At 52.8% G+C, this 18,899-nt stretch overlaps 2 protein-coding genes across 18 annotated transcripts in view; one reads left to right on the plus strand and one right to left on the minus strand.

The window, feature by feature from the left end:
* SEMA4G (semaphorin 4G) overlaps positions 1–18,899 on the plus strand; it is a 45,105-nt gene continuing 26,206 nt past the window's right edge. The window contains exons 1-17 of one of the 14 annotated variants that reach the window (XR_004732120.3): positions 1–112; positions 2,331–2,431; positions 3,022–3,528; positions 3,620–3,768; positions 4,037–4,099; positions 8,215–8,313; positions 9,145–9,238; positions 9,373–9,486; positions 10,201–10,370; positions 10,454–10,623; positions 10,925–11,069; positions 11,196–11,418; positions 11,635–11,750; positions 11,886–12,061; positions 12,234–12,295; positions 14,660–15,714; positions 15,848–16,988. Coding sequence is in view for 9 of the 14 variants with exons in the window: in XM_035268789.3 (XP_035124680.3) it covers positions 3,405–3,528; positions 3,620–3,768; positions 4,037–4,099; positions 8,215–8,313; positions 9,145–9,238; positions 9,373–9,486; positions 10,201–10,370; positions 10,454–10,623; positions 10,925–11,069; positions 11,196–11,418; positions 11,635–11,750; positions 11,886–12,061; positions 12,234–12,295; positions 14,660–15,489 (2,535 nt within the window). In the remaining 5 variants the exon portion in view is untranslated. Of the gene's footprint in view, positions 113–2,330; positions 2,432–3,021; positions 3,529–3,619; positions 3,769–4,036; positions 4,100–4,743; positions 4,973–8,214; positions 8,314–9,144; positions 9,239–9,372; positions 9,487–10,200; positions 10,371–10,453; positions 10,624–10,924; positions 11,070–11,195; positions 11,419–11,634; positions 11,751–11,885; positions 12,062–12,233; positions 12,296–14,659; positions 16,989–18,899 lie in introns of those variants that run through there. The other 13 variants (XR_008475640.2, XR_004732121.3, XR_004732122.3 and 10 more) reach the window with 13 other exon arrangements.
* MRPL43 (mitochondrial ribosomal protein L43) lies at positions 10,608–18,873 on the minus strand. Of its 4 annotated transcripts, none has more exons than XM_009010175.5 (4): positions 18,689–18,873; positions 18,437–18,543; positions 18,045–18,313; positions 10,608–10,724 (listed from the first exon to the last, which is right to left on the minus strand). In XM_009010175.5, exons 1-3 carry the CDS (start codon positions 18,817–18,819, stop codon positions 18,072–18,074), a joined length of 480 nt encoding a protein of 159 aa, XP_009008423.1. In that variant the 5' UTR covers positions 18,820–18,873; the 3' UTR covers positions 10,608–10,724; positions 18,045–18,071. The 4 variants fall into 4 exon arrangements, with proteins under 4 accessions (XP_009008423.1, XP_009008422.1, XP_078202423.1 ...); XM_009010174.5 differs by lacking the exon at positions 10,608–10,724 and adding an exon at positions 12,431–12,610; XM_078346297.1 differs by lacking the exon at positions 10,608–10,724 and adding an exon at positions 15,107–15,172.

The raw sequence follows: 18,899 nt of genomic DNA on the forward strand, positions 1-18,899 counted from the left end.
GCCTCCACCCCCCGCCCCGCCTCTGGCCGCGGCCCCTTCCTCTCGCAGCTGGTGCTGTGGGGCCGCTGAGCCGCGCGTCGCTGTCTCTATGGCCCCGGATCCGAGCGCAAAGGTGAGCAGGGCGGAGAGTGCGGGCGGCGGCCTGGCCTGAGCCAGGGGCTGCGGGCCGGGGGTCGGGCAAGGCCTTCCCCACGTCCATTCTACCCTCCAAGCTGGGCCAGGCCTTTCTCACCGCCAAGTACCCCGGTCCTGCATGAAGCCTCTACAAGGGAGCGGGCCTGGCCTCGGGCTGCGCGGGGTGCAGACCGGCCACCACGGGGTCGGGGACCGGCGCGGGGAGGGGGCCGCGTGGCGAACAGGGTTCCCAGGATCTGGGTCACGTCTCGGCGTCCGGCGGGATCGAAGGAGAGCTTGTCCTCGAGCTGCAGCAGTAGAGATTGAGGTTAGACCTGACGAAAGGAGAGGACCACCTACTGTCCATGATGTTGGAGGGAGGGGATGCCGGAGGAGGGGCTCTCTCAAGCCTGGAGAGACCGCCATCCTACTAGGCCGAGGGAGATACCGCCTACACTAGGCAGGTGGACATCTGGGATGAAGGTCGAGAGCCTGCTGATCCTCCATTGATCCTTTTTGAAGGGTCTCTCCTCCCAGTTCCCTCCACCCCAGGATCTAATAGAGTAAGGTCGTCAGAGTTCAAGGGGCTGGCTCAGGGGGAAGAACCTGAACTGTGGAACTTGGGGTGGAGTGTGGGGCGTGGAATGAAGACCTTAAACCCGCTTCGCCACTGAAGAGGGGTGGTATGCTCCGCCCCGCCCACAGCCCCGCCCCCTCCCAACAGGTTCAATGGGGGCTGAGAGCTCCAGCCCATCTCCCACCTCTAGAATTGCAGTATACATCGGGGTGGAGGAGTACTAAGTTATGTGTTCCATTCCATCTTTCCTTTGCTAAAGCCAGGGGCCTCCTCCTACCTGGGTTAGTTTCCCTTTCCCTCCCTTGAAGAGTGGCCTTGACCCATGCACCCATCCCATCTGCCCATCCAAGGTTGGAAGCCTCCCCCATCACCACACACGCACGCACACACACACACACACACACACACACAAGATTGGGTCTTAGAATTGGGACTTTCAGGAAGGGAGGCAGGGTTCTGCTCTGCATCTCACCCCAGTGGACACTAGCAGGCTCCAAGCCTACGGCAAAAACTGGACCCCTGTATGCATGTGTGTTTGTCTCTGCGTAGATGTAGTTGTGTGTTTAAGGACTCTGTGTGAACACACATGTACTTGACCCTTCTGTGAACATGACCCACTATATCAATGGGTTTGTGTGCATGTCCCTACACATACATGTGTAGGACCCTCTTGCTGGATATGTGCACAGTCCTTCACGGAAACCCACCAGTGTGGGTTTATCTCTCCTCAACCTCTGAGGCTGTGTGACCTGCTGAATGGATGGGCATGTAAATTCAACTTTCCCTGTGAATATGTATGATTACCTGTGGCTGTGGCCCTCTGTGTGAGCATATGTGTGCACAGACGTCCCTGTGATTGTATGTGTGAATGACCTCAGTGAATCCATGCATTCACAGACCTCCTTTCGAATGTGTGTGTGTGTGCACCCATGTGCATGTACCTCACCTTCCTCTGGACCCACGTGACTCTTAAACTGTATAAGTGTGATGTGCACCACACTGAGTGGCTCCTCCACCCTGGGGTGTGTTCCTCCTAGCCACAGTGCTCCCCCACACACACACCTATTGCACTGAGCAAATAGGAGGTCCTAAAGGTAAATAGGTGTGCCTCCATGGGGAGGGGTGGGGCATGGGCAGCTTGCCTGGAGCTCTCTGCTGCTCCTGCTCCCAAACAGAAAGTCTGTGCCCTTTCAGGGTCAGGGAACCCTCTTCTCTCCCTTTCATATTTGACTCTCCCACTTTCCCCCTCAGGGCTCTGCCCCTGCAGTGCTGACCTTTACCTCTTGAATAAATGCTCCTGTTATCCCTCTGGCCAGTTCCTGATTCCTCCCCTCTTTCCAAGGCCAGATAGTTAATATTTGACCTGGGAGAGGAGGCACCAGTGTCACCCTCTGGCCCTGCCTGTGGATGACTATGAGATGGAATGGGTTAGGTCTCTCCACACCTCACCCAGCCCAGGAACCCTTCAAGGGCCCCCATGGTGATTAAGAGGCCTGTTACAGTGGTTGGGAGAGGGCTGCCACCCACCCCATCCCATCCCCAACTGGCTGGTTTGAGGGAGGGTCCAAGATGTGTCAGGGGAGGGGCCAAGAGCTCATGGATCCCATCATTTACCTTCTTCGTATTGCTTGTGTCTCAGTTCACTGGCCTTGCACACTACAGCCTCCTGCACAGACATTACACCTGTGCAACCAGGGGGACCCCCCAGGGACCCACCATGTTGCCTGTGTCTACTTGCAGGTAGGAACACGTGTGGATGCCTACCCAGAGGGTGCAGTACAGACTGGCATGGGCAGAGATGTATACCCCCTTGGAGAGGAATATCAAGGAGATGTTATAATTAAAGAGAAATTCCAGAGGGACATCTCCGGCCAGGGAAATGAAAAAACTAAGGGAAAGCAGGACAAAATAAACAAAGGCCCATTAAACCTCTCTGGTCAGGCCTTCCTGCATAAGGCACGCCTGCAGGCAGCAGGGGCAGCTGCTGACCGAGTTGCATCTCATTGTTGGGTGAAGCAGGCATTCTCTCAGAGAGCCCCAGCTCTGACATGAGGGCCTAGCGGAGCTTCTGGGTTGGCCAGAAAAGGACCATTATCTTGGGTTTTGAGTTGTGGGGCGTCTAAGGTCTTGTAAAGAAGGTAAGTTTCACCCCAGCCTCCTGCATCAGAGCTAAGGGATAGATAGAATCGTTGTGAGTGAATCCTGGCGTGGGAGTTCTGTGGATGCCGGGCCTCCTTCCCTCAGTGCCCCCTGAAGTCTGGGTAATGCCATCCATCTTCCACCCACATACAGATCAAAGAGCCTTTTTCTTCCCCCTGTTTTTTCTTTAGAAAACGGACCTCAGAAAACCAGGACTAGCTCTACTGTCAGGGGCAGGGTGACCCCATCAGTAACCTGCAACCCCTCTATAACTTCACGACTCCCTCTCACAATGGAGTTTGCATTTGATGCAGAAAGGCATGTGGTCCCTCCCTCCGCCTGACCTCTTAGCTGGGATTCCATGGCCATACAACCCTGTGACTCCATGTCACCCCGATTCCAGGACCCCCCATGGCCCCATGATTCCTTGACCCCCATGGCCTTATGACCCCTGACCTTCCAAGTGACTTCCTTGGACTTTGACCCCTGTGACTGTGCTTCCCATTCCCCAACCCCACAACCTGTGACTCTGGCTCCCTTTGGGGGTCTTGTTAGTTGGGGCCTCCCCAGGAAGATGTTGGGGAGGCTCTGGCCCCTCCTCCTGAGCTTCCTTGCAGCAACTGCAGTCCCCGGACCCTCACTGCGGAGACCATCCAGAGAACTAGATGCCACCCCTCGGATGACCATACCCTATGAAGGTTAGACCCTCAACCTCAAAAGGCAGTAGGAGTCAGGGCTAGGGGTGGGGAGGCACCCCAGGACTAGGCTCACTGCTCCTACTCTCCCTAGAGCTCTCTGGGATCCGGCACTTCAAGGGCCAAGCCCAGAACTACTCAACACTGCTGCTGGAGGAGGCCTCAGCAAGGCTGCTGGTGGGAGCCCGAGGTGCCCTGTACTCTCTCAGTGCCAACGACATAGGAGATGGGGCTCACAAAGAGGTCAGACCCTGGAACCTGGACCACTCCAGAGGCTCTCCATCCTTATCCAGCTCCCTGGGACCTCGACTTCCCGAAACCCTGCTAGCTTCCATAGCCTCCTGGTCAGACAGCACTGCCATTCCAAGCCCCGGTGTCCCTTGCATTCAATGTTCCTCCTGAAATCGATCCTCACCCCAATTTCCCCAGCTCTGTGGGATCCTATTGCCTGGTCCTATGAGTAATAGGTATTGAGGTCAATGCATCAGCCTATTCCCTTTGCCCCCACTAGATCCACTGGGAAGCCTCCCCAGAGATGCAAAGCAAATGTCATCAAAAAGGGAAAAACAACCAGGTATGTGGTCTGCCCTGTCCCCAGCTCCTTTGCTCCTCTTCTTCCTCAGTCAGGGATGCCAGGGTTGTTGGGGACAATGATAGGTAGGTACAGACCTGCCAGTCAATCTCAGCAACCACAATAAACCCTGTAAGTATTGCCAGAGTGGCAAGCCATGAGCACAGCACTTTTTTTTTTTGGAGGTGGGGCCTCACTCTGTCATCCAGATTGGAGTACAGTGACATGATCATAGCTCACTGTGGCCTTAAACTGCTGGGCCCAGGGGATCCTTCCATCTCAGCCTCCTGAGTAGCTAGGACCATAGGCACATGCCATGCCCAGCTACATTTTTAATTTTTTGTAGAGACAGTGTCTTGCTACGTTACCCAGGCTGGTCTTGAACTCTTGGCCTCAAGCAATCCTCCTACCTTGGCTTCCCAAAGTGATGGGATTATACATGTAAGCCATTGCACCCAGCATCTGGACACAGTACTTCTAATTCAAACATCTGGTGGCCTACTAGCTTGTCCTGCAGTGGCATCTTAGTCTCCTCTGGGATCCCAAATAATCATGATAGCAGTAAGTAGGCTGGACGTGACGGCTCACATCTGTAATCGCAACACTTTGGGAGGCTGAGGGTGGGAAGATAGCTTGAGTCCAGGAGTTCAAGACCAGCCCTGGCAACATAGCAAGACCTATCTACAAAAAAATACAAAAATTCGCCAGGTATGGTGGCATGCACCTGTCGTCCCAGCTACTTGGGAGGCTGAGTGGGAGTACCACTTGGGCATGGGAGGCTGAGGCTGCATGAGCTATAACCAAGTCACTACATTCCAGCTTGGACAACAGAGCAAAGCCTTGTCTCAAAAAGCAAAAGCAAACCAACAAAAAACAGTAAGTAACCTCGACAGATGCTTAGTTACGATGGAGTTATTTCCCAATAAAGCCATCATAATAAATTGAACCACTATGAAGTCAGAAACCATCTAGAGAACGTGCTGATTTAGCTATTATCTCAGTTAACTCTAAAATAGCCCTATGAAATAGCATTGTCCTCCATTTGCAGCTGAGAAAAATGAGGCTTTGGTTAAGGAATAGTTCAAGTACCCAGTATTCCATGGAGTGGCATTAGTGAATTATCAGCCTTTCCAGCTAAAGAATAGAGTGTCTGCAGGAGTCCCGTGTCTGGCTCCATCTGGAGAGCTTTTAAAAAATTAACAGTCCTAGGCTGGCCATGGTGGGTCACGCTTGTAATCTCAACACTTTGGGAGGTCAAGGCAGGAGGATCACTTGAGCCCAAGAGTTTCAGACCAGCCTGGACAATATAATGAGACACCATCTCTAATAAAAAATTTAAAAAAAAAATTCCCGGTCGGGAGTGGTGGCTCACGCCTGTAATCTCAGTAGTATTGGGAGGCCGAGGCTAATGGATGACCTGAGGTCAGGAGTTCAAGACCAGCTTGACCAACATAGAGAAACCCTGTCTCTACTGAAAATACAAAATTAGCCATGCATGGTGGCACATGCCTGTAATCCCAGCTGCTCTGGAGACTGAGGCAGGAGAGTCGCTTGAACTCATGAGGCAGAGGTTGCGTTGAGCCGAGATCACGCCATTGCACTCCAGCCTGGGCAACAGTGAAACTCTGTCTCAAAAAACAAAACAAAACAACAACAACAAAATTCCTAAGGTCCACTGGGCCAAGGACTCTGATTCAGTGGGTGGGGGATAGTGTTGGGACAGCTGTGTTTAAAAAGGCATCTCCAAGAGATTCCATCAAAGGCTGCCTCTTGGTGCAACATGGGTAGAAAACGGGGCTGGGGAGGCAGGTGGAACCAGGTCCTAGAAGGCCACAGATCCCCAGCTGGGAGTTTGGATTTTATTCTGTGACAGCAAACACCCTCACAATTTGATACTTCAGAAGCTCTTAAACTTTAATGTATCACCCAGGTGTATTATAAATGCAGATGCTAACTCATTAGGTCTCGGGAAAGGCCCAAGAGCCTGCAATTCTAACAAGCTCCCAAGTGAAGTTGATGCTGCTGGTCCCCAGACCACACTTTGGATAGTGAGGCTTTATAGAACAGTTCCCAAAGCAGCTGGGTGCGGGGGTTCACGCCTGTAATCCCAGCACTTTGGGAGGCCAAGGGGGGCGGATCACGAGGTCAGTTCGAGACCAGCCTGGCCAACATAGTGAAACCCTGTCTCTACTATAAATACAAAAAAAAGGAACAATTCCCAAAATATGTTATGAGGAACATTAATTTTCAAAGGAGGGGTTTAAATGTGAAATGAGTTTGAGAAATGCTGCATGCCCAGTCCCACAATGCATGGCAACATCCATCAGGCTCTAGGAAGCAACCCCAGTAAAGATAGGTTTCACCTGTGCTTTTCAAAGTTATTTGACCAGAGAATTCCTCCCTACTCCCCTTTAAAAAATGTAAACATCTTGGAGAAACATCACTATAGGAATATTTATCTGGCCCCGGGCTCTAGATGGATTAAAATTTCGTGAATCTGGAGGCAGGAAAAGCAGTGAGAAGGTTGGGGGCATCATTTGCATCAGAGGAAGGGGCCTGAGCAGGCTTGTGGAGAGGAGGAACAGATGCCAGGTGAGGGAGCAGGAGGAGACACCAGGAGGTCACCCCAGGATGGACCTAAACCTTGGGTGACAGGCAAGAGGAGGAATCATTAACAAGGCAAAGAAGTCAAGAGGGTGGCAGCTGAAGGTGTTTGACAGGCAGAAAAGACCAGTGTGGCTGGAGTAGAGCGAGTGAGGCCAGAGGAAGGGGCAGAGCCCCATCACACAGAGCTAGGAGCATGTGGGGCTCTGTGTTAAGGTCACTGACGAGCCAATACAGTGGTGTGATCCCCTTCATTTTCTTTTCTCAGGCATCGTCTCACTTGGTTGCCCAGGCCTGAGTGCAGTGCGACAATCATGGTTCACTGTAGCCTCGACCTCCTGGGCTCAAACAATTCTCATACCTAAGCCTCCCAAGTAGTTAAGACCACAGGCACCTGTCATTACATAGAGATGAGGTCTTGCTGTGTTGTCTAGGCTGGGCTTGGGCTCCTGGGCTCCAGTGATCCTCCCACGTCAGCCTCCCAAAATGCTGGGATTACAGGTGTGAGCTACTACACCTGGCTAGGTTTACATTTTTAGACTATCCCTTGGGAAGTGGTTGGAGAGTAGCAAAAGTGTGTTGTTTGGTAGAATATTTCTGGAAGGAAACTTCAGGCAATAGTAACAGCAGTCTTCTTTGCAGGCAACCTGGAGGACAGGGATAAATGGGAAACTCCCTGTTTATAACATACCCCTTTGTACTCTCTAAGTTTTATGCTATGTACATGCATTCATCATTGGCTGAATAAATAACTTTTACAAAAGTCATTCTTATAAAAGAGAAGGTTGGGAGGAGCTTCCAGGTAGCAACTGCAGTTGTCTGTGGAAGAGGTTATGGTAATTAGGACTGGGTGCCTGTGGGAGTAAAAGTGGACCAAATCAAAGACGTTTAGGACAATGAATTAATTGTGGAGAGGAACTGAATGTGGATGTGAGGATGCAAGGATGATTCCTGGCTTCTAGGTTGAGTCGTAGGATGAAGTGAGGTGGGAAGACTGGGTAAACAGGTTTAGGACAGATGTAGGTTACGGAGGAGGATGAGATTGGTTCCTGACAAGGTGAGTTTGAAGCATCTCTGGGATATCAGGTGGAGAGTGAGCTGGCACCTAGGGATAGATTTGGTTGTATCGCCCCAACAGGGAGGGCAGGAGTTCCAAGATTAGAAAGAGTTGCTGAGAAGGAGCCGGATGGGAGAGGAGAAGCACCTTGGGGTGGTGGAATCCCTGGGGGCTCTTGATCCAGGGATGGAGGGAACTGCAAGAGACACAGGAGATATTGGCAGAGTGGTGTCAGATAATCTGAGGGACAGAAGAGAGAAATAGGGTCATGTTACTGGGAGGCCAAGGACAGTGAGTTCTGGGAAATATTCTGGAGCAGTGAAAATGATCACAGGTATCTTAGAAAGAACCGTTTGTCCTGCGGGTGAGGGCAAAAGCCAAACTACAAAGCTAGACTAATGGAGGAGGCCTCTAGTCAGGCAGGGGGCTCACAGCCCTCCCCTACCTCATCCCACAGACGGAGTGCTTTAACCATGTGCGGTTCCTGCAGCGGCTTAATTCCACCCACCTCTATGCATGTGGGACTCACGCCTTCCAGCCCCTCTGTGCAGCCATTGTGAGTATAACTGTACTGTGCCAGATCCCTGTTGACTTCAATAGGGATGGCATCATGTTTGAGATGCCACAGAAGAGACTCAGAACCAGCGAAAGAGACGTATTGTTGTTGTTGTTGTTTATTGTTTTGAGACGGAGTCTTGCTCTGTCACCCAGGCTGGAGTGCAACCTTTACCCCCTGGGTTCAAGCAATTCTCCTGACTCAGCCTCCTGAGTAGCCGGGATTATAGGCACACACCACCATGGCCAGGTAATTTTTGTATTTTTAGTAGAGATGGGGTTTTGCCATGTTGGACAGGCTGCTCTCAAACTCCTGACCTCAGGTGATCCACCCACCTTAGCCTCCCAAAGTGCTGGGTTTACAGGCATGAGCCACAGCCGAGATGTATGGTTTATTAAGGGAACTTACATACAGGGCAGTCCAGTGGCAGCAGGCTGCACTGGAGCACCACTCCCCTTTATAAAAAGCTTGTAGTTTATAAAGCATTTTCACTTAGCATCCTCCCCCTCATTACCTCCACCTGGCAGACTTCATTTAACCCAAAACAAAAGGCCTTGATCCCCTGTACAGCATGTGTCCCAGAATGGAATGGGGGCTCAGATGTTCTTCAGAGACAAGGAATGAATCTCTGGGTTGGAACTCCAGACACACATTGTTTTTAGGCCATAAGGTTGTTCTCAGGGGATGTCTAAGTTATCGCTGCCTGGTATATCTGCCATACAACCTGCCCCTAGCCCTGATTGCTGATCCCTGACCCCAGACCGATGTGACTTTGAGTCACTGTCCTTGCCTGTCTTCTGAACCACTTACTGCTGGTCCCTTGTTCCCTAGGATGCTGAGGCCTTCACCTTGCCAACTAGCTTTGAGGAGGGGAAGGAGAAGTGTCCTTATGACCCAGCCCGCGGCTTCACAGGCCTCATCATTGGTGAGCAGGCCCTCTTCCCTGGCATAAGCATGGGGTTTTTAGGATGTGGATCTCATCTCTAGAACTTGCCACCATATATATGTCACATGTCCCGTTGTATATGACACATCTCTCCTGGAATGTCCCCACCCCAGATGGAGGCCTTTACACAGCCACTAGGTACGAATTCCGGAGCATTCCCGACATCCGCCGGAGCCGACACCCACACTCCCTGAGAACCGAGGAGACGCCAATGCACTGGCTCAATGGTTAGGGGGATGGGGCACAGGGTGGCGGGGGGTAGGAGGCTATTTCTTCATGTTTACTTCCTTGGGCAGCTGCCTATCCAACCCTGAATTCCCTGGTGAGCCTATCCATTCCATTCTTGTGTGTTGTCAAGGGTAGGGTTGGCCTTGGAGTGGGGAAAAAAGGTCCCCAGTCTGTCTCAAAAGCCTCTCAAGGCCACGCATGGTGCCTCACGCCTGTAATCTCAGCACTCTGGGAGACCGAGGTGGGCGAATCACGAGGTCAGGAGATCGAGACCATCCTGACCAACATGATGAAACCCCATCTCTACTAGAAATAGAAAAAAAAAAAAAAAGCTGGGCATGGGGGCGCACACCTGTAGTCCCAGCTATTCAGCAGGCTGAGGCAGGAGAATTGTAGAACCCAGGAGGCAGCGATTGCAGTGAGCCCAGATCATGCCACTGCACTACAGCCTGGTTGACAGTGCGAGACTCTGTCTGAGTCAAAAACAAACAAACAAAAAGCCTCTCAAATGCCTGACCCACAGATGCTGAGTTTGTGTTCTCCATCATCATGTGGGATGCAGTGGGGGAAAGGGGTCCTCAGCCTGTCTCAAAAGCCTCTCAAATGCCTGACCCACAGATGCTGATTTCGTGTTCTCCATCCTCATGTGGGACACAGTGGGGGAAAGGGGTCCTCAGCCTGTCTCAAAAGCCTCTCAAATGCCTGACCCACAGATGCTGAGTTTGTGTTCTCTGTCCTCGTGCGGGAGAGCAAGGCCAGTGCAGTGGGTGACGATGACAAGGTTTATTACTTCTTCACGGAGCGTGCCACCGAGGAGGGCTCTGGCAGCTTCCCTCAGAGCCGCAGCAGCCACCGTGTGGCCCGTGTGGCTCGCGTCTGCAAGGTGGAGAGGGCTGACGTCGGGGCATGGGTATGGAGGCTGGATCTCTGACCCTGGTCCCTTATCCCATGCCTCTACCTCCCCAGGGAGACCTGGGAGGGAAGAAGATCCTGCAGAAAAAGTGGACATCCTTCCTGAAAGCCCGTCTCATCTGCCATATTCCACTGTATGAGACGCTGCGTGGGGTCTGCAGTCTGGATGCTGATACCTCAAGCCGTACACACTTCTATGCAGTCTTCACGCTGAGCACACAGTGGTCAGTGCAGGGACCATGGGGAGGCAGGGAACTGGGGACAGCATAGGCGCTGGAGCAGAGGTCAATGAGGATGAGAGAGGATCCACTGTGGGGAGGTCCAGCTGCAAAGTGAGAATTTTAAGCACATCAAGCTAGGCTAGAACTAGGGAACGAATACAGTGGTCCACTGACTCTACAGGAGAGGCCCTTGGGACTACAGCTGGGGTTGGCCGGGGTAACAGCAAGCTTCAGGCTGAGCATGGGTCAGGGGGCCAGCTTGACTCCATGTAATTCACCTCCCTACCCTATGTCCCATTCCTAGGAAGACCCTGGAGGCCTCAGCCATTTGCCGCTATGACCTGGCCGAGATGCAGGCTGTCTTTGCAGGACCCTATATGGAATACCAGGATGGTTCCCGGCGTTGGGGTCGCTATGAGGGTGGGGTGCCTGAGCCCCGGCCTGGCTCGGTGAGTCCAGGCCTGGGGCCAGTGCTGAGTAGACAGAGCCCAGGGAAGGGCCAGAGGGTCTGGGCTTATGGAGAGGGCAGGCAGGTGGTAGGGTCCCGAGGTTCATCACCCCCATCCCCACCCCAGTGCATCACAGATTCGTTGCGCAACCAAGGCTACAACTCATCCCAAGACTTGCCGTCCCTGGTCCTGGACTTCGTAAAGTTGCATCCACTGATGGCTCGGCCCATTGTGCCCACACGTGGACGGCCCCTGCTGCTCAAGCGCAACGTACGCTACACACACCTTACAGGGACGCCTGTCACCACGCCTGCTGGACCCACCTATGACCTGCTCTTTCTGGGCACAGGTGCTTCTGATCCCAAGCCCTGATCCCTGTTGGCCCTGATCACTAACGCTTCTGAATCCATTCATTCCTGCTATGACTAGTCGGGAGGTCCCAGTGTCCTGGCTGAATCCTTGTTCTGGACCTCATGACTCCTGAGCTGTTCCGATTAGGCCTCTTGCAGGGTGCTGCCAGCAGATCCCATTGTTGCGATCTGACTCTCTGCTCTTTCCATGCCAGCTGATGGCTGGATCCACAAGGCCGTAGTCCTGGTCTCTGGGATGCACATTATTGAGGAGACACAAGTATTCAGGGAGCTCCAGTCTGTGGAAAATCTAGTCATCTCTCTATTGCAGGTAGCCCCTCTCTGTGACCCTTAATATAGCCTTGCTGAAACAGGAGGAGGGAGTGGGGAGGTTGGGCAGAGGCTGGGGGTCTGTAAGTATGAGTATAGGGGGCGTGGCCAATCAACTGTCCTATCTGGCTCCCAGCACAGCCTCTACGTGGGGGCTCCTAGCGGAGTCATCCAACTACCACTCTCCAGCTGCTTCCGCTACCGATCCTGCTATGACTGCATCTTGGCCCGGGACCCCTACTGTGGCTGGGACCCTGGCACCCAGGCCTGTGTGACAGCCACCACCGCAGCTAACAGGTCCCAGGGTAGCAGGTGGGAAGTGGTGAGGGGTGAGAATCACATGTGGCCTGAGTGGAGGAGAGAAGGCCTGACGGCTACTGGGGGAGAACGGGGGCTAGTTATTGCTAACAGACCTAACCACCCTTTCACTGGGAAACTGAAACCCAGTGCTCCTTATTCATGAAAGCTGATCTTCTGTCCCCAGGACACCACTGATACAGGACATAGAGAGAGGAAATCGAGGCTGTGAGAGCAGCAGGGATACAGGTAAGTGACTCATACACAAGTGTGGGTCTAGTCGAGCAGCCTGTCCTTTTTGCCATTCACTGTCCTTTGTATGTGCATGTTTGTATCTGAATGGCTGTGGCTATGTGCATTTGGTAAGGATGACCCAAACACAGATCCTGGCACAGAGCGATGCTCAACAAACATTTGCTGCCCAAATGAATTATAAATGAGGAAACACATTCAAGATGTGACATGTCTTGTCACCTCTGGAGCTTTCAGCCAAGTGGCGGATGACAAGGGTTCAGGAGGGTAATGGGTATTTCCCCATGGAAGTTCAGATGACTGAGCTGATACCTGAAGAAAGAACAAAAGTTGATCAGCATAGCTAAGATGTATTAAGTGTTTACTGTGTGCTAGGCATTGATCTAAATACTTCTATGCATGATGTCATTTATTCTTACAGCATTCTTATGAGGAAAGTGCCATTATTATCCCCAAGAGGGACCTCCCTGAGGCCCATGGAGTATAAGTAAATTGCTCAAACTTATTCAGCTGTTAAGAAACTGGGCCAGAATTCAAACCTGGCCAGGTACGGTGGCTCACACCTGTAATCCTAGTACTTTGGGAGACTGAGGTGAGCAGATTCCTTGAGCCCAGAAATTGGAGACCAGCCTGGGCAACATGGCATAACCCCATCTCTGCCAAAAGTACAAAAACTAGCTAGGTGTGAGGCACAGGTCTGTAGTCCCAGCTACTTGAAAAGCTGAGGTGGGAGGATTGCTTGAGCCTGGGAGGTGGAGGATGCAGTGAGCTGAAATCGCACCATTGCACACCAGCCTGGGTGACAGAGTGAGACCTCATCTCAAAAAAAAAAAAAAAAGCAAACCTGACTCCAAGCAGTCTGACTTGACTTTGTGCTTCTGGTCACTATACTATGCTATCTCCCACAAGTTAGCCAGACAAGCAGAGGACATAGGGTAATGGGGTGACATGCAAGCAAAGGGAACAGCAGGCAGAGGGAGCCTGACATGTTTTAATGGCAGGAGAATAGGCTGGACAAGCAGGCAGAGACCATGTTGAAGATTTTGCTCTTTATCCAAAAAGCAAGAGGAAACCTCTGAAGAGTTCTAGGCTGGAGAGTAGCAAGATCAGATTTGTGTTTTTAAAATACCTCTCAGGCCAGGTGCCGGTGGCTCACGCCTGTAATCCCAGCACTTTGGGAGACTGAGTCGGGAGGATCACGAGGTCAGGAGTTCAAGACCAGCCTGGCCAATACTGTGAAACCGTGTCTCTACAAAAAGACAAATTAGCCAGGCATGGTGACACACACGTGTAGTCCCAGCTACTTGGGAGGCTGAGGAAGGAGCATCGCTTGAACCCAGGAAGTGGAGGTTGCAGCAAGCTGAGACTGCAACACTGCACTCCATCCTGGGCAACAGAGTGAGACTCCATCTCAAATAAATAAATAAAATAAAATACCTCACATGGAGAATGAATTACATGGAACCAGAATGGGCTAGCAGTCATGCAAGGAGAGAAATCAACAGGTCTAAGACAGATGCAGGAAATGGAATCATAGTGAGAGTTAGATACAAAGATGAAGAAGGGCTGGGCAGTGGCTCACACCTATAATCCCAGCACTTTGGGAGGCTGAGGTGGGTGGATCACTTAAGGTCAGGAGTTCGAGACCAGCCTGGCCGACATGGTGAAACCCCATTTCTACTAAAAATACAAAAACTAGCTGGGCATAGTGCCAAATGCCTGTAATCCCAGCTACTCAGGAGGCTGAGGCAGGAGAATCGCTTGGACCAGGCAGGCAGAGATTGTAGTGAGCCACGATTATGTCATTGCACTCCGGCCTGGGCAACAGAATCAGACTCCATCTCAAAAAAAAAAAAAAAAAAAAAAACAAAGGAAAAAGAGAAGGGAGACTCCCAGGAGTTTCTGACTTAAGCAACTGTGTGGCTGGTGGTGCCATTCATAGTGGTAGCAACTCAAGGAAAGGACCCAGTGTAGTTTGGGAGAAAAGCTTTGGCCTTTCAGGCGCCCAAGAGACCTCATGTGGAGATGCCCAGCACATGGTAGATATCCAAGTCTGGCACTCACGAGAGAAGTCTGAGGTAGAGATTAGGAGTTACTGGCAGATGGCAGAAACTGAAACCACAGGAGAGGATGAGAACATGGAGAGAGCATGGAAAAGGGCCCAAGTCACTGCCTGCTTCCTGGGAAGGGCCAGCGTGAACCTTATGTGGAAGCATGAGCACAGAGCCTTGGTCAGCTGTCACTGTGATTCTGGGTTCTGTGCTTGGTGCCGGGGACTTGGCAGTGCACACACAGTCTGGGTTGCCATCTCCAATCCCTTCCTGGGCTGGGCCGGTACTGACCTCTCCCCATCCCCCACAGGGCCACCACCACCACTGAAGACCCGCTCTGTGCTCCGGGGTGATGATGTCCTCTTGCCCTGTGACCAGCCGTCCAACCTGGCCCGGGCCTTGTGGCTGTTCAATGGGAGCATGGGCCTGAGCGATGGGCAGGGTGGCTACCGTGTGGGCGTGGATGGGCTGCTGGTGACAGATGCACAGCCTGAGCACAGTGGCAACTACAGCTGCTATGCTGAGGAAAATGGCCTCCGCACCCTGCTGGCCTCCTATAGCCTCAAGGTTCGGCCAGCCACTCCTGCCCCAGCTCCGCAAGCCCCTGCCACAGCTGGAGCACAGCTGACAGCTGATGTGAGACTGCTGTATGTGCTCGCTATTGCTGCACTTGGTGGCCTCTGCCTCATCCTGGCCTCCTCCCTCCTCTATGTGGCCTGTCTGCGGGAAGGCAGACGAGGGCGCCGACGGAAATACTCGCTGGGTCGGGCCAGCCGGGCAGGAGGATCTGCTGTGCAACTACAGACAGTCTCAGGCCAGTGTCCTGGAGAGGAAGATGAGGGTGATGATGAGGAGGGGGCTGAGGGCCTGGAAGGCAGCTGTCTCCAGATCATCCCTGGAGAGGGAGCCCCAGCCCCACCGCCCCCACCTCCGCCACCGCCACCGGCTGAGCTGACCAATGGCCTGGTGGCACTGCCCAGCCGGCTGCGAAGGATGAATGGCAATAGCTATGTGCTCCTGAGGCAGAGCAACAATGGAGTACCAGCAGGGCCCTGCTCCTTCGCCGAGGAACTCAGTCGCATCCTGGAGAAAAGGAAGCACACGCAGCTCGTAGAGCAGCTAGATGAGAGCTCCGTCTGAGCCCAACCTCCAGAACAAATGCTCTTCCAAGCCAGCCTGCCTGTCCCAGGCTGGGCCACTGCGTCCCTAACACAGCCACCAGACCTTCATTCCCCCAACTCCATGCCCTCTTCCCAACTTTTTGATGTCCTTGTAGGGCTGGCCAGTCAGGCCCAGCCAAAGCCCCCTCCTCAGTTTCCACAGACCCACATGTGAGCAGCCCAGGCCCATCGGTGCTCCTCAGAGGTAGGTTCTCCCTCAGGACCAGGTGCCCTGCAGACCCAGAGCCAGTTCCTAGCCCCTTAACCTAAACACTTAGAGGAGAGGACTCCATCCTCCTGTTCCATTCATCTGCCCAAACCCTTTCTCTTTCTCCCAGGCAAGGCTCTGCAGGTCCATATGGCCTGAATGTCACCACCCTCTGCATGGCCCTGTGTGCTGGATGGTCCTGAAACCAGACAAGACCTCTGCCAGCCACCTAAGCCCTGTGTACATTCACAGGCACACGTGGAAGAATGTTTATCAGCTGGGCTGCAGTGCCCCCACCCTGACCTTCTCCTAGTGCATTCTTATTTCATCCTTGCTTCTGGACTTGGGGTACCCTCCCAATTGCCACATCCTATCTGGTCCTCTTCCCCAGCTCCAGCTCCATCTGGTGACCTCTTTGGCAAGAGCTTGGGAACGGGCCAGCCTAGGGAGGTAAGACTGCATCACTCCCCTCCTCTCCCTTCCTGTGCACCCCTTGTGAATCAGCCTCCCCACTATCCTTGGTCATTCTCAAGAGTGTTAAGAGACAGAGCCCCAGGCATGTCCCATCCCCGTGCACATGTGGTTTAACACACACCTGTGTCACACATGTGCTTATATTTCCATTCACACATACCTTCTGAGCCTCCCCTTGCTGCCTCAGACCTGTGTCTGTTGGATTTGGCCCATGGACATTTCAGAGGGAGATTTCCTTTCCCACTTAGCTGTCCTCACAGGCCCTTCCCTAGGATGGATGACCAACACTGCACTCAATTAGCCAGCCTCTCTTTTGGGGGAATCAAGCTTTTGCTTCCCCTAGACTACAGCAGAGAAAGGGAGGAGAAATCTGATGTCTCAACTGGCACATGAAGCCCATTCTTGGAACTATGCAAAGGGCAGAGGCTGGGAGTTTGGATGCTTAGCTCCTACCCCTGTCCTACCTCACCGGGGCACTTTCCGGGTCCAAGGATTTCTGAAGTCTCTAGGCCCATATGGGACAATCAATCCTGACTGAGCTCCCCCATCCCCCTCAGGTGAGGATGACTGTTATTTTTGTAGCTGAGAACGTGGAATCCCACGGGTTTTTACTGCCCTTCACCCAGCCTCTCCCACCTCCACCCCACAATGAATGTATTTATTGTGAGAATGGCTACACTTCTTTAGGAATGCCCCCACTTACCACCAGGTGGGTGGAACAGGCATGTGACAGAGTGGGGAGCTTGGGCTCAGCTCCTCCCCCTGCTGTTGGTTAATAAACACCCTCTTTCCCCACAGCTATGAGTAGTCTGCTTCATCTAGATGGGCCCACCCCTGATCACCAGGGACAGGCTCAAGCCTATACAGAAGGTGCTACAGTGATGTCTGCCTCCAGGGTTGGCCCTGCTCCCCTAATACAACTATTTGCAGAGGAAACTGGGATATTCAGCTTCCATCTTGACTCCTTGGCAGGCACACAGGCCCTTTTATTAAGATTCACACTATTCATTAATTATGGTATTAGGACATGGCAAGAAAAGCAGTTCAAGAATTCTTACAAGGGTTTCTAGATTTTTATTTCCTCTCATTTCTCCACCATCTTCCTCTTTAAAAACAAAACACAATAAAACTAAGCCTAGAAAATACTCACTAGTCAGCCTTCCTGCCCTTCCCCATGGTTCTCAGCACCCCCACCAGCTGGCTCAAGGGACACAGATGTTATTTCTGCACAGAGAGGGGCCCTGGGGGAAGGAGGTGTATAGCTAAGACCAGAGAGAGCTTGTTACCCAGGGCTTGGGCTGAGAATCACTCCCTTCTCCCATTCAGGGTCAGGCCTATATTAAACACATGGCCTTTGAAACTAACCACCCTGAGGGTTGTTATATGTTCTGCGTGGATTTTTAAACAATGAAATTTGGGGCCTGGGCTTAACATATGCACACATTTTGAAGTAAGACCTGAAATGACCTTGGGTAAGTTTATTAACCTAGGTTTTATAAATCCTTAAACAAACATTCACACAGATATAAAGTGCCTAGCCCATCAGAGCAGAGAAGAGCTCTGTGTAGGTCACTTGTACCAATAAGATATCAGGGATTCTTCAGAAGCCAGCCTTGAAACTTCTCATTGTGTTTTGAGATCATTATTATCAATTTGGACTTCAAAAACAAGGGCCCTGTAAAACCCTTGAAGTCTTCCTCATCTCAGGTTTTAGCGATGTCACTTGGATAAAAATTAAGGGTTCACAAAGGTCACTGCCCCCAGAAGCAGGCCCTGGAAATAGATAGGCAGCTCTTCTTTATCCCAAGCAGAACCTGTGTCAGCTTCCCCACTGATGGGTTCCATTTGTCTACCTGGGGTTGGAGTTGGTGGGCAACTCTTCACTGTGCTTGCAGCTGGGCTGAGGCAGGATCCTGGACCTCTCGGGGGCGTCGCCCGTGGAACGTGGTCGATTTGTTGGTAAAGGGGTGCCACTGGCCCTGGATGCTAGGGTTGTCGGTGTGGAAGGGCTTGCGGATGCGGATCACATCCAAGCCCGACTGGTTGGCCAGCTTCTGCACCAGCGTCGAGATCTCCTCGACCGACTTGCAGTGGATGCTCTCCTCGCGCACAGCCCCGTTAACTGGCAGGAGACAGGCGAAAGCGGGTGAGTGAGCGGAAAGCTGGCCGGTGCGGCCAGGCGAGAGGGAAGCTAGCCGGCCGAGCTCCCGATCCCGCCCTCCAGCTTGAGCGTGGCCCCACTCACGGTATTCCGCCACTATTCTGGGCACGCAGCACGGACGCGAGTTCACATATATTACGACCCCTGGGTTCCGTCGGGCGAAGTCGATCACCTCCCGTTCCACGAACTCCCTAAGGGACCCGGGAGAGTGAGCAGTAAGACTCCTAACCCGGGTCGACCTACCCGGGAGTCGTCGCCACCCCCACCCCCACCCCCACCCCCAGCCCCAGCCCCGGCCCCGGCCCCGCCCGCGCCCGCGTACTTCCCTTGGCTCACCTGGCGCCGCGAGACGAGGGGCCGTCACGGCTGACACTGAAGCTCAGACGCTGCAGCTGCTGCACGTAGCGACCCAGTCCGTTGTGGAGAACACTGGCCAAGAAGCGGCTCGGAGTCCCGCGCGCAGTCATAGCTAGTGCTAAGAGGCAGCGGAGTCCAAGCGGCGAGAGAGGGCGGGACTAAACGTCGAGACTTCCGGTGCCGGGACGAC

Source organism: Callithrix jacchus, chromosome 12, assembly GCF_049354715.1.
Source record: "Callithrix jacchus isolate 240 chromosome 12, calJac240_pri, whole genome shotgun sequence".
In the NCBI taxonomy this organism is placed as follows: Eukaryota; Metazoa; Chordata; class Mammalia; order Primates; family Cebidae; genus Callithrix; species Callithrix jacchus.

Coding starts and splice junctions, on each gene's coding strand:
- MRPL43 (XM_009010175.5), bottom strand. CDS start 18,819: ATGACTGCGCGCGGGACTCCGAGCCGCTTCTTGGCCAGTGTTCTCCAC. Junction 18,544..18,688: donor CCCTCGTCTCGCGGCGCCAG/GTGAGCCAAGGG, acceptor CGGGTCCCTTAG/GGAGTTCGTGGAACGGGAGG. Junction 18,314..18,436: donor CAGAATAGTGGCGGAATACC/GTGAGTGGGGCC, acceptor GTCTCCTGCCAG/TTAACGGGGCTGTGCGCGAG.